This window comes from Hemitrygon akajei, unplaced genomic scaffold (genome assembly GCF_048418815.1).
Source record: "Hemitrygon akajei unplaced genomic scaffold, sHemAka1.3 Scf000069, whole genome shotgun sequence".
Taxonomy (NCBI): domain Eukaryota; kingdom Metazoa; phylum Chordata; class Chondrichthyes; order Myliobatiformes; family Dasyatidae; genus Hemitrygon; species Hemitrygon akajei.
In genome coordinates this window covers 2,619,820-2,637,128 of record NW_027331955.1, presented here as the reverse complement: position 1 = coordinate 2,637,128, position 17,309 = coordinate 2,619,820, and the positions used below count along the sequence as shown (strand labels likewise).

General features: G+C 44.0%; 1 protein-coding gene across 2 annotated transcripts in view; it reads left to right on the top strand.

The window, feature by feature from the left end:
* Nucleotides 1–2,538: 2,538 nt before the first annotated feature.
* LOC140722122 (uncharacterized) overlaps nt 2,539–17,309 on the top strand; it is a 129,585-nt gene continuing 114,814 nt past the window's right edge. Inside the window, exons 1-2 of one of the 2 annotated variants that reach the window (XM_073036925.1) lie at nt 2,539–2,571; nt 7,695–10,263. In XM_073036925.1, coding sequence (XP_072893026.1) covers nt 8,099–9,238 — 1,140 coding nt within the window. In that variant the 5' untranslated portion in view covers nt 2,539–2,571; nt 7,695–8,098 and the 3' untranslated portion in view covers nt 9,239–10,263. Of the gene's footprint in view, nt 2,572–7,694; nt 10,264–17,309 lie in introns of those variants that run through there. The other variant, XR_012097540.1, reaches the window with a different exon arrangement.

Genomic DNA, 17,309 nt, shown 5'->3' with positions numbered 1-17,309 from the left:
GCCCTCAGGGCCGTATTCTGATCAATGACAGTGTGGCTCTTCACCGCACTATACTCCACCCACACGCTGCCTACGTCTCCCACGGCTTCAGGGCCCAGTCGCCGCGACCTCTCTCTCTCACCGAGGTGTCTTCAGCGGTCAACTCCCCTCCCTCGTGGTATTTCGGAGCGTCCACTAAGAGGGTCTCACCCTCAGATACTTGCCCCAGGCAGTACCACCACCGGCTCTCGTTTGAATTCGGTACTGGCCCGTGGCTATTACACAAGTCCTCGCAAGCAGCTCGAAACTCTGGGTTTAATAAATAATAATAGACAGTACACCATATGCGATTAAATGATAACACTTTATAGATATTACTAGAACTATGTGATTAATAATGATACAATATATATAAAGGAAAAGAAAATAAAGAAAAGGCGCCAAGACTTATCAAAGTCCAAACTACTTCGTGTACAACCGTTGGAGCTCAATTAACAAAGTCTTCTGGCCACTATTTGATCCCCTCCGAACTCCTCGACTCGTAGCTCAGGACCACTCGAAGTGATCAACCAAGCACATCTATCTTCGTCTTCTCTCCTCGCCGAACATCCTGGCCTCGGACCCCCACTCGGTGTCCGTTCCTCACCCAGTTTACAGCATCGCGTCCTCTCTCTCTGTCACCCCCTCGCGGCGATCTCCCCAAAAGCCCGCCAACAGTAGCTTACAGAACCAGAAGAGAGAATAACATTAATTCCAATTGGTTAACAAATGAATACAATTTCCGTTATCAGTAAATTTAACCCAAACAAGCTTCGAGCACTCCCTTGCAACAAAGAAGCATTCCTACTTTTAACAAAACAAAAAAGCCATTTGATGAACATACGCAGTAACAAAAAAGAAAAATAAACCCTCACAAAGAAGAAGCCCCCTTATACTAATAAGAAACCCCCTCTACACAACGTTCTCATGGATGCTGCCCGACCTGCTGAGTTCCTCCAGTGTGTTGTACGTGTTGCCTTTACCAGCGTTTGAATGCCACCGATCCTTGAATGTGGAGTTGGAGATGCGGGAGAAGACAGCGCCCCACTGGCGTTTAATATTGTGGATCTGTGAAAGATAAATCAATTCTGTATCAAATCCCATGTCGCAGGTACTTACTGTCACTGCCAAACTCACAATGTACACCAGAAAGGCCACTCGGTCTATCTGCTCTCTGCCCAGGTTTCTGTTCCATATCAGTATTTTAAAAATTATCTCTCACTCTCCCTGTTGCAACTTGTCACCACTCCGTGGGAGAAGAGATTTCCCTTGAATTTCTTAGAATCAGAGAAATCTGCAGCAAATTACAGGCCCTTCGGCCCACAGCAACCAACTCTAGAAAATGCCTAGAATTACCCTACGACAGAACCCTCTATTTTCCTAAGCTCCATGTACCTCTCTAAGATTCTCTTAAAAGACTCAATTGTACCCGTCTATACCACCGTCGCTGGCAGTGCAGTCCACACACCCACCACCATCTGTATAAAAAAATATACCTCTGACACCTCCATTGAACTACTTCCAAGCACCTTAACTATGCCCCCCACGTGTTAGCCATCTCAGCCCTGGGGGGAAAAAAGCCTCTGACTTTTCACACGATCAATGCCTCTCATCATCTTATACACCTGCATGAATTTCCTGCATGATTTTCCCCAGGCTAATTAACACGATGATCTCGCTGAGTATTTGACCTTCCCCAGGGCTCTGGACTAAGGTGGTTAAACTCCTATTTCCCTGCTCTTTTCAAATTTTGTGTCATTTTCACCAATTTCAAAGGACTGTGCCTCAGACAGCTGGGTTGCTGCAATGCACCTCTAAAGCCTGACAGCCGACTATCGAGTGAATCTTCAGTGGAGCAGAGTCAGAAACCAAAGAGTTACCAGCACCAATCAGGGCTTTGGGGCTCTGGAAAGAGATGGGGTCTGGAGGTTACGAGCATTAGGAGGAAGAGGAACCAGATCAGCAGGATGTGGCTATGAATGAAAGATGAGAAACATTTGGAAACTGGTTAATTGAAAAACAAAATGGTTAATTTCTACAAAACATTGCAGGTAATCAGCAGGTCAGGCAGCAAATGTGGAGAGGAATAAATGGGCAGCATTAAATCCGAGCCCCTTCAGCATGTCTAGACTGTGTACTCCTCTGCTTAGTTGCTGCCTGAACTGCAGAGCTCCTTCAGTATTGTGTGTGTGTGCGTCTTTGTATTTCCAGCAAAAGCAGAATCTCTTTTGTTTCACATCTGCATTTGTAAGGGGAGTGAACTTTGGCATTAGATACACGAAATGCCTGTTGATATTGAGTGTATCGTTTATGGGAGCCGCTTTTTGCGTTAAGAAAGCTGCTGAGTTTTCTACACACAAAAAAAAACTGAGATATGGACATGAAACCGAAGCTTGCAGAACTTTTTAATGGCACCGTGAGTACCCATAAAGCCGCGCGATTAAAATTTCGCTGTTGTTTGAAGCACCGATCAAATGCGCAGGCGCAGGGTTGCTGCCGTCTCCGATAACTACGCATGCGCGCAGTATACAAAATGTCGGGAGGAGCGGAAAGGTAAGGGCTTTTTCGACTCTAATTGAGTGACAATTGCTGTGAGAACCGGAGACTGTAGCCCGCAAACTCGGCACAGGCAGGTCTTTTTCCTCTCTCTCAGCCCCACGATCCGTACGCGGGCCCCGGGGAGCTTCCGGCTAATCAGGAAATGGGAGCAGATAGATCTCACAGACAGAGCTGAGCTCGAGCAATCTGAAAGCAAGGATTAGGAACTCGGAAAAAAGAGAACAAAATCTTTCTATCAGCTGTTGAGAAAATCACCTTTGTTCTGCCTCCAACCGCAGCAAGAGAAAACCGCAGCTGCTGGAAATCCGGAGGAATTTCACACAAAATGCCGGAGGAACTCAGCATTAGTACTCTTTCCCGTAGATGCTGCCCGGCCTGCTGAGTTCCTCCAGCATTTTGTGTGTGTTGCTTGTTCTGGAGTTTTCTACACGTGAGGATATGTTTTGATCTATTCTGTCTGGGTACATAATGATATCAAACAACTTTGCCCTGGGCAACAAGTAGCTTTCAGATCACAAAAGTGCCAGACTCCAATGAGACAGACTACTGCCCTTCCCTTCATATTCATTGGCATCACCAAGTTCATCACCGTCAGTCACCTGAGGGAGGGTTCAGGGGAAATATTTATGCCCAATACAGAAACTGGTGTTACCTGTGTGTATTGTGGTGATGCAAAAATTGCTGGAGAATTTGCAAGTAGAAAGAAGGGGAGTGATATTTAAAAGCCCGACTTTTTAAAGCATCATTTAGCAAGAAAATTGCATACAGTGACATGCAAAAATTTGGGCACCTTTCTGTTCCTGTGAATAGCTAAGTGAGTAAAACAATGACCTGATTTCCAAAAGGCATAAAGTTAAAGATGACACACTCTTTAATATTTTAAGCAAGATTACTCTTTTGTATCCATCATTTACAGTTTCAAAATAATAAAAAAGGAAAAGGGCCTGAAGTGAAAGTTTGGGCACCCTGCATGGTCAGTACTTAGTAGCAACCCCTTTGGCAAGTATCACAACTTCTAAATGCTTTCTGTAGCCAGCTAAGAGTCTTTCAATTCTTGTTTGGGGATTTTTGCCCATTCTTGCCCATTCTTGCCCATTCTTCCTTGCAAAAGGCTTCTAGTTCTGTGAGATTCTTGGGCCGTCTTGCATGCACTGCTCTTTTGAGGTCTATCCACGGATTTTTGATGATGTTTCGGTCGGGGGACTGTGAGGTCCATGGCAAAATGTTCAGCTTGCGCTTCCTGAGGTAGTCCATTGTGGATTTTGAAGTGCATTTAGGATCATTATCCTGTTGTAGAAGCCATCCTCTTTTAATTTTCAGCTTTTTTACAGACGGGGTGATGTTTGCTTCCAGAATTTGCTGGTATTGAATGGAATTCAGTCTTCCCTCTACCAGTGAAATGTTCCCCGTGTCACTGGCTGCAACACAAGCCCAAAGCATGATCAATCCACCCCCGTGCTTAACAGTTGCAGAGGTGTTCTTTTCATGAAATTCTGCACCCTTTTTTCTCCAAACATACCTTTGCTCATTGCAGCCAAACAGTTCTTTTTTAACTTCATCAGTCCAGAGGACTTGTTTCCAAAATGCATAAGGCTTGTTTAGATGTTCCTTTGCAAATATCTGAAGCTGAATTTTGTGACGAGGGCACAGGAAAGGTTTTCTTCTGATGTTTCTTCCATGAAAGTCATATTTGTGTAGGTGTCCCTGCACAGTAGAACAGTGCACCACCACTTCAGTCGGCTAAATATTCCTGAAGGTCTTTTGCAGTCAAACGGGGGTTTTGATTTCCCTTTCTGGTCATCCTATGAGCAGACCTCTCGGAAGGATTTCTTGGTCTTCCAGGCCTCAACTTGACCTCCACCGTTCCTGTTAACTGGCATTTCTTAATTACATTACGAACTAAGGGAATGGCTACCTGAAAACGCTTTGCTATCTTCTTATAGCCTTCTCCAGCTTCGTGGGCATCATGTATTTTAATTTTCACAGTGCTAGGCAGGGACTTAGAGGAGCCCATGGCTCTGATTGTTGGGACGAAGTTTGTGGAGTCAGGGTATTTATAGAGCTTTGAAATTTGCAACATCTGCCTTTCCCTAATGAAGACTGTAATTACTTGAAAACACAATAAAAAAAGTTTAATAAAAAAAAAAGACTGTGAACAAGCCATTGCTCTAACAAGCTAATTAAGGGCTGGACCTTGGTAACAGTTATCTGAGAGCTCAAATCTCTTGGGGTTCCCAAACTTTTGCATGGTGCTCCTTTCCTTTTTTTTCCACTCTGAAATTGTAAAAACAAAAATAATACTCTAATCTTGCTTAAAATGTTGAAAAGAATGTTTCATCTTTAACTTCATGACTTTTGGAGATCAGTTCATCTTCTCAGGACTTTATTCCTTGGAATGTCGAAGATTGAGGGGAGATTTGATTGTGAAAGAGGGGCATAGATGGTGTAAATTCATTTTTCAATCTTTTTTATTGATTTCCAAATAAAGAATATACAAATCGGAAGAGGAGTTTAACAAGTAGATAATATAAAAGACATATAAACAGCAACAGTAAAAACAAAAAGTATATAATATCAAAATCAAATAAGTAAAATATTATCCTGTTATATATACAATGGTCAAAAAAAAACTATAACTCATAATAATCATAAAAAAAGATTGGAGATTTTATTGATAAGGAAAAAAACCCACTAACTAAACTGAAACAAAAAACAAAAAAAAAAGAAAGAGAAAAAAAGGAAAGAAAAAGAAAGATTGGGCAGTCCAATTGAGGATAAAATTAAAGAAAACAGAGAGAAAAAAAACACATCCTTCCAGTCATCTCCAAACCTTCATGGATAAGGATTTTCCCCGAAGAGAATTTTTAAAAAAATAATAAATTTAAATCATGTGAAAATTTTGAATGAAAGGTCGCCAGGCTTGTTCAAAATTAAAGGATGTATCAAATGTTCGGATTCTAATTTTCTGCAAGCTTGGACATGACATAATGGAGGAGAGCCAATAGAAAACAGTAGGTGGGTTAGATTCTTTCCAATGTAGCAAAATAGCTCTCCTAGCCGGTAAAGTTGAAAAAGCTATCACATGTTGGGTGGAAGCAGACACTTTGCTTGCTTCCTCTGGAATAATCCCAAAAATTGCTGTAAGTGGATTAGGTTAAACATCCATATCTATAACTTCAGATAATATTCCAAACACATTCCTCCAAAAATTATTTAAACTTACACATGACCAAAACATATGAGTTAAAGTAGCCATTTCTGTGTTACATCTGTCACAAATAGGGCTTATATTCGGTAAAATATGCGCCAATTTATCTTTGGACATATGAGCCCTATGTACTATGTTAAACTGAATTAAGATATAGCGTGACCAGATAGATGAATTATTGACTAAGTAATAAATTTTACTCCGTTGATTATCTGAAAGTGAATGTTGAAGTTCTACTTCCCAGGTACGTTGAACCCTATCATTAGGCGACATGTGAGCATTCATTAACTGTTTATACATGATAGCTATTAATTGTTTTTGAAAAGGTTTAAACTGAAAAATAACGTAAGCCAAATTTGAAGAGCAGGCCAAGGGGTAATTCGGTAAAAAATCGCGTAAGAAATTCCTAACCTGTAAATACCTGAAAAAATGTGTATTAGAGATATCATATTTATCCATTAACTGTGAGAAAGACATTAAACAATCTTGTAAAAACAAATCTAAGAAAGTCTTTATTCCCTTAATTTTCCATGTTAAAAAAGCCTTATCCAAAGTTGATGGTTTAAAAAAGAAATTAGAATAAACATTACTAGAAAGTAAAAAATAATTTAATTCAAAAAATCTACGAAATTGAAACCAAATTTTTAAAGTATGTTTAACAATAGGGTTAAGAGCTTGTCTACCTATTCTGGAGAACAAAAACGGAAGAGGAGCTCCTAATAAAGAAGCTAACGAAAACCCCATTACTGAATTTTCCTCCAACTGTAACCATGAAGGGCGATCTTGGTCGTCTGTATCATAAATCCAAAAAGTAATATAACGAATATTAATTGCCCAATAATAACATCTAAAGTTTGGTAAAGCCAGTCCTCCATCTTATTTTGATTTTTGCAATAAAAGTTTATTCACTCTAGAGCCTTTATTATTCCAAACATAAGATAAAATCAAAGAATCTATTTTATCAAATAATGTTTTTGGAACAAAAGAGGGAACTGCTTGAAATATATATAAAAATTTCAGTAGAATAGCCATTTTTATAGCATTTATTCGACCTGTCAATGACATCAACATAGGTGACCATTTAGAAAGCGCCGTTTGAGTATATTCAACTAAAGGGAAGGTGTAAATTCAAGCTGGCTTTTACCACTGATTGGTGTGGGACTACAACCAGTGGCCATTGGTTAAGGGTGAAGGGTGAAATGTTAAGGGGAACATGAGGGGAAACTTCTTCACACAGATGGTCATCTGGGTTTGGAATGAGCAGCCATCACAAGTGGTGCATGTGAGCTCAATTTCAACATTTAAGAGGTTCGTGTAGGTACCTGGATGGTAGGGATATATGGGAGTGGGCAGTTTAAATAGTTCAGCACAAGACTAGGTGGCCCAAAGGGCCTGTTTCTGTGTTGTACTTTTCTACACGAACCTGAAATATTACAAACATTCACTCTAAGCCCTTTTAACAGCTGTGTGGACCAACCATTCATCTCAGCAGGAATTTTTTATATGGCGTTAAAATTGTGGCACTTTAAGTTAATAATACATAAGAGAACATCCCAGTTGCACGTCAAGAAAGACTATTTGTGTGATACTGTTTCAGTTACTGTGGGGCCAGGCACCCATGCTGCTCAGCAGGAGCAGGGAATAATACCAATGGAGAGTCAAACTGAGCCAGGTCACAGATTGGAGACGGCAGAAATGCCCCATTCTTATAGAGACAGGAAGAGCATCAGGGAAGTGATGGTCATTCCAGATACCAGCACTCTGCCCAGTCAGGAGATGATTTCTCTGTCCAACTTGGGTAGGACCTCACTGTAACAGTGTGATACCAGATCAATCCTTGGCAACTCATGTAATCTCATCTGAAATATTGTCCTACACCCATTGATGGATTTTGTAAATCTTTTTACAGGTTAAAAACAAGAAGGAATTTGTCTCCAGGAAGCTCAAACACGGCACACCAGTTTTGTTGTCTCTGTCTAGATATTTAAGAAGTGGAGCAAGGAATTCAATCGACCATCCTTCCTGCTCAGACTGTGGGGGGGGGGGTTAACTTGGTCATTTGACCAACTGGCACGCCCGTCATTTTACACAGGAGAAAGGCCTTTCACCTGCTCAGACAGTGGGAATGGATTCACTCGGTTATCTCAACTGAAAGTACATCAGCAGGTTCACACTGGGCAAGGCCATTCTGTGTGTGGGAAATGATTCTGTTGGTCATCCCACCTGTGGACACACCAATCAGTTAGATCACACTGGGCACAGGCTGTCATCTGCTGAATTTCGGGGAAGGGATTCTCTCGGTTATCTGATCTAATGGCTCACCAGCGACTTCACACCAGGGGGCGGCCGTTCACCTGCATAGTCTGTGGGAAGGGATACACTCAGTCATCCCACCTACTGAGCCATCAGCGAGTTCACACTGGGGAGAAGCCGTTCACTTGCTCAGCCTGTGGGAAGGGATTCACTGAATCATCCAACCTACAGAGTCATCAGCGAGTTCACACTGGAGAGAAGCCGTTCACCTGCTCAGAATGTGGAAGGAGATTCACTGTGTCATCCCACCTACTGGTACATCAGCGAGTTCACACCGGGGAGAAGCCGTTCACCTGCTCAGTCTGTGGGAAGAGATTCACTTGGTCATCCCAACTACTGGCACACCAGTTTGTTCACACTGGAGAAAAGCCGTTCACCTGCTCAGAATGTGGGAAGGGATTCACACTGTCATCCCGCCTACTGGTCCATCAGCGAGTTCACACCGGGGAGAAGCCATTCACCTGCTCTGTCTGTGGGAAGAGATTCACTGCATCATCCAACCTACTGGTACATCAGCGAGATCACACTGGGGAGAGGCCATTCACCTGCTCAGTCTGTGGGAGGGGATTCACTCAGTCATTCAGACTACAGAGTCATCAGAGAGTTCACACTGGGGAGAAGCCATTCACCTGCTTAGTCTGTGGGAAGAGATTCACTGAGTCATCCAGCCTACAGAGACATCAGCGATTTCACACTGGGGAGAAGCCATTCACCTGCTCAGTCTGTGGGAAGAGATTCACTGAGTCATCCAGCCTACAGAGTCATCAGCGATTTCACACGGGGGAGAAGCCGTTCACCTGCTCAGTCTGTGGGAAGAGATTCACTGATTCATCCAACCTACAGAGACATCAGCGAGTTCACACTGGGGAGAAGCCATTCACCTGCTCAGTCTGTGAGAAGGGATTCACTGAGTCATCCTACCTACAGAGACACCAGCGAGTTCACACTGGGGAGAAGCTGTTCACCTGCTCAGTCTGTGGGAAGAGATTCACTGAGTCTTTTAACCTACAGAGTCATCAGCAAGTTCACATTGGGGGGAAGCCGTTCACCTGCTCAGACTGTGGGAAGAGTTTCACTTGGTCATCCCAACTACTGGCACACCAGTCAGTTCATACTGGGGAGAAGCCATTCACCTTCTGAGTCTGTGGGAAGTGATTCACTCAGTCATCCAGCCTACTGGTGCACCAGTGAGTTCACACTGGAGAGAAGCCGTTCACCTGCTCACTGTGCGGGAAAGGATTCACTACCTCATCTAAACTGAAGGTACATCAGAGCGTTCACACTGGGGAGAAGCCATTCACCTGCTCAGTCTGTGGGAAGGGGTTCACTGAGTCATCCTACCTACAGAGACATCAGCGAGTTCACACTGGGAGAAGCTGTTCACCTGCTCAGAATGTGGGATAGGATTCAATCAGTCATCTCAACTACTGGCACACCAGTCAGATCACAACAGGGAGTGGCCGTTGTTATGAATCCCTAGGTTTCGTTTGCTATGGACTGTCATTTTTAGAGAGAAAGTGTGAGGTTAAGAAGGTGAATCAGTTTGACTTGCAGCTTGTTTAGTTTTAACCGAGGACATGGACGCTCAGAGTCAGACGGAGATGGAGGAAAAATGGAAGGATCGAAACCAGGGATCTCGTGGCCAAGGGTCATTTTTCAGAAATTTCCTATGCCCACAAGGGCGGGTTAATTATCAATTCACCGTATATCGAATGTGTGGTTGTCACCTCGTTTGATCCATAGGTTTGGATCGGATTTGGCGTATCCTGTGGAGACCACTTATGTCTTACCCTTTCCTGGGTGTGACGACGATACCTCTTGTGACAATTCGCTTTCTGCGATAATTTGTATGTGGATTTGGAACGACGGATAAAATCTACAGCGACTGTTCTCTCATTTTACCACGGTGGAACCTGTGGAATTCGACATAATTGCCTTCTCTCGACATTTACCCTGGATTACAACTATCTCTCTCTGATCACCTATTCTGTGGATGAACTGAACTTTACCATCTCAAGACTCCAAGCCTTGTTTCCCCCGAGCTCAGTAGTTTGGGAGTTATATTTACACACATTTATACACATAACACTTAACTTTTGTTTAAATTGTTTAAGTTACAATTTTATAAGTAGTTACAAATAAAGACAGTGGTTTTATCATCAAAACTGGACTCCAGGTGTAGTCTATTGCTGCTGGTTTGTTTCTAAAGCATTATGGTTCATAACAAAATTGGGGCCTGCATCTGGGATATGAACAAATTTGGGGGCTTATTGATCAAATAATTATCAATCTGATTGGGGAAAATCCCTTTTGATTTATTTGTGTGTGGAAATCAGCAGCAATGGATATTTATATATGTCTGGAAGCGCCAACCCCCTGAGGCATTAGGAAAAGCAAAAAAGAATGAATTGCTGACTATTGCGAATGGGCAGAACCTTAAGGAGGAAAGAATGTGTGAAGGACCAGGGGAAGCATAAAACTGGGAGAGCAGGTACAGGTGAAAAAAATAGGGGTTTTATTACCCAAAATGTTTATAATCTCAACAGAACTGTTCTACAGTCCAAACTTGAATCAGCTAAACGGAACAAAACTGGGTTACAACAACATAGCGAAATACTCCTCAGACCTAGAGACACCACTGAGCTCCTGGCTGTGGGCTTATATTGGATGCTGGCCATTCAATAGTAAATTGCATGGGAGAGAAAACATTCCTCTCCTTAAAAAGATATGCCATAAATGAAGTAGCTCCAGAGAACACCCCTCTGGCTGTAGTAGAATGGCACAATCCAATTATCCAGCCCCATCTACTTAGGGTGGTGTAATGCAGCCACTCAGTCGTTTCCCAGATTATCAGGAGGACAGTCGGCTACAGGACACATTAATATGCCCGGTTGATGGTGCGGCTGGGAATTGCAGCCACCATAGGGGGCTATGAGAAAGCCAGAAATTCAGAGGAAAATAGTTGAGCACTATATATCTATGAAGGTATTTGATAAAGAAGTGTTAAAGAGGTTTCCTGTGAGTAAAGAGGAGATCCAGTTACGACTGGAACAATTGAAGATTGATGTACTTAAATTAGAGGCTGAAGAGAACGAGAGAAAGAGGGGGTTTGATGCTCAAGAGGCATACAAACAGACAGAAGAAGCATAAAAATGTTTTGAAGCTGAGGAAGCAGAAAAACAGAGGGAAGAAGGAGAAAGACAGAGGCAGTTTGTGATAGAGAAGTTAAGGCTCGAGAAAGAAGTTGCTGTCTCAAAGGAGTTGGTTGCACCGTTTATTGCCAGCCAGGAAGTTAAATTGGTCCCTCCATTTGATGAGACTGAGGTTGGTAAATACTTCCTGCATTTTGATAAAGTGGCTCAAAGTCAAAAGTGGCCGAAAGGAAGCTGGATTCTTTAGTTACAAAGTATAATTAAGGGTAAGGCTCAACAAGCTCATTCTGCCCTAATGCAGCTAATTATGACATAGTGAAACAGGCTGTGCTCAAAGCTTATGAGTTGGTCCCAGAATCATACAGGCAAAAGTTTAGAAATCTGTGGAAATCTGTGAATCAGACTTATATGGAATTTGCTTCTGAGAAGTTTGTGTGCTTTGACCGCTGGTGCACATATAAAAATATAAATGATGATTTTTACAGATAGAAAGAGTTGATTTTAATTGAAGAATTCAAAAGGTGCGTCTATGATGACATAAAGACATATTCAGATGAAAAGGATGCTGCCACTTTACGGGAGTCTGCTACATTAACAGATTAGTTTGCTTTAACTCATAAGGTTAAGTTTACCCCAAATAAGATCTTCCAAAAGAATAGCAGGGATCAGCAGGGTAAACCAGAAATTAAAGCTGTGACTAGTGACAACAGTAAGGATGAAGGGAAGCAGTTGAAGGAGAAATATTCTGGTCTTACTTGTTACGATTGTAAGAAAGCTGGTCATATGATGGCTAATTGTTCCATCCTGAAGAAGAAAAAGGAAAAGGAGGCAGTCCCAAATGCCTGTGTTCAGTATGTTGAAGCACCTATAAACCCACAGGGTTCTGAACATTCTGTTGAGGTTCAGTTAAGGACTGAGAGGTCTGACCGAGTTAAGAAGGGGTTTGATCATTTTATGTCAGATGGGTTTGTATTAGTAAAGGAAGGGTCAACCCCGTTACCAGTGAAAATTGTTTGAGATACTGGGGCTTCTCAGTCACTTATATTAGACAGCGTTGTAAAGTTTGGTGATGAGACTGACACTGATGAGATAAATCTTATTAAAGGCATTGGGGGTGGCATGGTTTCTGTGCCATTGCACAAGGTAACTTTACAGTCAGGATTGGTTTCTGGACCTGTTAAGATTGGATTATGCTCCAGTTTACCGGTGGAAGATGTTACTTTGCTGTTAGGGAATGACCTGGCAGATGGTAAAGTTGTTCCTGTAGTGTAGTTGACAACTAAGCCAACCAGTGACGACCCACAGATGGATTTTAACATTTATCCTTCCTGCGCAGTAACTCAAAGTAACTCGAGGTATGGCTAAAATGTCTGCCGACACAGACAGTTCTGTGCAGCATGATTCTGATACCCATGATAGCCAAAATTGGGATTCAGGTTATGATGACTTGTCAGGGACTTTTCTGCCTTCATTGTTTCAACAGGATTCAGGTAGCAAGTCTGATGAGAAAGATTTATCCCAGTGTAGGAAGGAGTTTATAGCAGAAAAGAACCGAGACCCTGAGATTGAAGCTTTGAAAGAAACAGCTGTCTCAGATGATGAGATTAAGGAAGTGCCAGTAAGGTATTATCTCGAGGATGGAGTGTTAATGAGGCAGTGGAGGCCACCTGCTATACCAGCGAGTGAGGAATGGGCAATTTTTCACAAAGCTGTAGTTCCTAAAGTTTATAGGGCTGAAATTTTAACTTTGGCCCATAGTATGCCATTAGGTCGACATTTTCGAGTGAATAAAACTGTAAACAGGATTATGAAATAATTTTACTGGCCTAATTTGAGGAAAGATGTTGTGACCTTTTGCAGAACCTGTAACACTTGTCAAGTTGTGGGTAAACCTAATCAGGTCATCCCAGTGGCCCCACTGTGGTCTAAACCTGCATTCGGTGAACCCTCTTCTAAAGTTATCCTGGATTGAGTTTGCCCATTGCCAAAGACTAAAGCTGGCCATCAGTATTTGCTAACTATTATGTGTACTGCATCCAGATTCCCAGAGGCAATACTTCTCAGAAATATTAAAGTTAAAACTGTGGTGAAGGCTGTTACCAAGTTTTTTTTACTTTATTTGGTTTGCCTAAAGAAATTCAGTCTGATCAAGGAAGTAATTTTACATCTGGATTATTCCAGCAGGTAGTTTATGAACTGGGAGCTAAACAAATTACATCGTCCGCGTACGATCCGGAATCACAGTGGGTTCTAGAAAGATTTCATTCTACCCTCAAAACAATGATTAAGACATAATGTGTATCGCACAATCTCTCTCTCTCGCTCCGTGCCTTGTAAAGGCTTGAAAAATACATAATCGGAGGCACGCACGCACACGCCAACAAAAGACACTGTGTTGAAAATGGAAAAGACTAGGATGAAGGAATATATTTGCTTTTGTTCGCAGTAAGAGTCGGTACAGGAATCACTGGGCTTTAGTCCATTTGAACTTGTATTTGGTCGCAGAGTGAGGTGACCTTTGACCTTGTTAAAGGGACAGTGGGTTGATGGGAATGTACATGTTAACTTGTTAGACTATGTTTTGAAGTTCAAAAATAAACTACACCAGGCCTGTACTCTAGCAAGACAAAACTTAAAGATTTCTCAAAACAAAATGAAGTGTTGGTTTGATAAGCGGGCTTGCGAAAGAAAATACCAGGTGGGGGATATCTTATCTTATCTTAACTTATTTTTTCTCCAATGTTGACGAATCCACCTCAGGCGAAATTCAACAGACTGTATGAAATAGTCTCTCAAATTAATGATGTGAATTATGTTATTAAAACACCTGACCGACGTAAACTAACACAGGTGTTACAGATAATATGATAAAGCCTTTTTTTTGACAGGCAGTGAGTGTTGTTGTCAAATCATATGAATCTGGCAACCCTGAGAATGAAACAATTGACTCGTCTGAGACATTTCACAAGCCAAACGTGGTCCCAGTTAGGCTAATGAACTCGGTTGTTCTAGAAAACATTGAGAACAAGTTGGCTCACCTGCAGCCAAAGCAAGAACATCAGCTGAAGGAATTAATTCTGAAGTTTAAAGATTTATTTCCCGATGTTCCCAAGCAAACCACGGTCGCAGTATATGACATAGATATTGGTCAAGCCAAACCGATTAAACAACACCCATATCGCATGAACATAGTAAAGTGTAAATTGGCTGAGCAATTGTTTAAGTGGGGAAACAGATTCGGTAGGTCTCAAAGGCAAGGACTTCGGACACACACAGTAATGGTAGTAAAGGATTTTATTTACAGAAGTCAAGCGTGGGAAAATGGCAACAGAAGCAACACGCACACAATTTACAGCAGTCGTGGGGAAAGTCAGATCGGCAATAAAACACATACCGACAATTACTATCGAACGTGGGAAAATCGCCTGGGAACAAAGTACACGCACACATGCACAACCAAGGGAAAAGTCAATACGATACTTTCCACCCCTTGACTCTGTGCAGGCTCGGCTCTATGTTATTAGGGACAGTAATCAACGCTCCCAACAGTATTCAATACACAGCTCACCAACAATTCCTCCAGCTCCGTTCCACGGTTCTCAGCCTGGGGTGAAGCAGGGTGGTCCCTCGGAGTTGGCAAAGGGAAAGGGTCCAGCACACGTGGCATCCCTTATAGTGCAGCAGGGCTGGAGGGTCCTGCCCTGGTAATTCACAGTGGGGGTAATGGGTGGGTGCCAGCAGAATTAAGCCGATTACAAAGGCCAATTGCTCGAGGCCAAGTACAAGGAAGGCTAATTAAAGGGACCAATGGTGAGGTGCGCATTGATGGGCGAGGAGGGGTCAAACTTTGATTGGCAGGTGGCGTGCCTTCCGACCAGGTAGTGGGCAGTTTCGTCACGTGACAGTCACGACCCCTCCAATACAGTCTACCCGTCGGATCCACGCCAAAATCTGTGAGACACCCAGTGACTGTAAACACAATCTCCCACAGTCTGGTACTTACTCCAGTTTCTGTATTTTACACTCCGGGTTCCTCAGAGCCGCAGACACCAGTTTCACTCCTGAATCTGCCAATTCATTACATGTAACGCAGTGAGAAGGAAAGTAACATATCTTAATGGAAGTCTTACACTTAACTATTTCTAAAGAAAGGCAGACGTGCTCTGAATAGTTTGACAAGCACAGCATAATATACACACAGAATGATAACGAGATTGAGTGCAATCGATCAGTGAATGACAGTAGCCCACCACCCCACTGAGGACCCAAACGGCCACCAGTTTCCCCATGAGGTGTCGTGCCGGAGGAGCTGGTCCCTCGATTTTTGAATTTTTGCCACCGAGTCCCGAATGTGAGCAGCCAAGTGGGTGATGTTGCTCCAGACGTCAGGGGTAAACGTGCAGCACCCCTTACCAATGACTGCACAGGTACCACCATCAGCCGCCAGTAGGTAATCCGGGGCCTGTCGATGCTGCAGGGTGACCATCCTGGCGGCCGCCAGTAGGTAATCCGGGGCCTGTCGATACTGCAGGGTGACCATCCTGACGGCCGCCAGTAGGTAATCCGGGGCCTGTCGATTCTGCAGGGTGACCATCCTGACGGCCGCCAGTAGGTAATCCGGGGCCTGTCGATTCTGCAGGGTGACCATCCTGACGGCCGCCAGTAGGTAATCCGGGGCCTGTCGATTCTGCAGGGTGACCATCCTGACGGCCGCCCGCTCTGCCGCCGTTCGGGTGAGGGCATCTTCGGTGTGTGGCAGTGTCACTGCCGTCTCGTTGGCCGGCGTCCCGAGCACACTGGTCATCTGGATCAACTCACGGGACATTCTGGCCGTGCCCTATCTCGGAGAGGCTATCATCCAGAAGCTCTCCGCCTCCATGATGGCCCTCTTGTCCCGGTGGCCGCTGTGTGTCGGGTGCTCCCCCAGATCACCCCGCTCCTCAGGGAATACACGTTGATGAAATGCAGAGGTTCACCATCCAGGCGCACAGCCAGATGGAGCAGGCGGCCGGGCACGTCATCCTGAGCTTTTACCATTTCCGGCTGGAAGGTCGAGGCCAACAGGATCACCACCCCGCTAGAGTTGGAGCTGAGGAGGCTCATGTAGACCCCTCCCGGCCACTCCAGGAGCCAAGCGGACTCGTCTCCCGGGATGGGATGGTTTCCCTACAGGTCATTCACCGCATATCTCCCATGCCTGAGGACTGCGATATTGTTTTATCTGCGGAGAGAACCCCTGCTACCATTAAAATTTAGACCAGCTACAGTGAGCTTCATGTCGGGAGTATACCAGGCCTCAGCACCAGTACCCTTCCCGGTGAGAGCGGAGGCGCCCTCAACCACACTATTCCGAAAAAGAAGCAAGAATGCTGTTTGCTTTCCGGGCCCCAGTGATGCCAACGTCACCCTGTGACCCACCGTCTCCGGAAGGAGCGAGGCTGCTTTCCACTCTGATGTCCCTCACCAGGTCATCCAGGAAGGATTTCAGCTGCCGCCTGTCATTCCTTGACACTGCATTCCTCTTCCCCTTCCGTCTGAGGATGACTCGGCCAGCGAAGCGATGCTAGTTTAGGCCGATGCTTTGCACCCACAGAGGAGTGTATGAACTCTCTGATTTCCTCCACAGGTATCAACGGCGATTTCTCAGGAATGGTGAGGATGTCCATTGTCTCGCTATCAAAAGAGTCTCCCTCCAACCCCTCACTGCAGACAGATCCCCCATCTTTCTCCTCATGTGTTCTAATAGGTGGCTGCACTTGTAACCCACACTGCGCAGCGGGTACCTCACTCAAACCTTCCCGCTCCACCAGCGCATCAGTCTTATCCACAGTTACGACGATGGAGAGATAATCCCCAGAGACTCCCTGCAGGCCATTAGTTGATGAGGTCCGCATGCAGGTTATATCACCCTTCCCAGGAAACAGGTATGAAGGGGACCCCAGCAGCTCTGATCTAAGGGATTCACTGGCAGCCTGATGCTGACAGTGAGAGAGCTTGGTCTCCTCTCCACTCATACTGTTTAATACACTTGCCTCCAGGGAGGCGCTTACTGCTAAGTC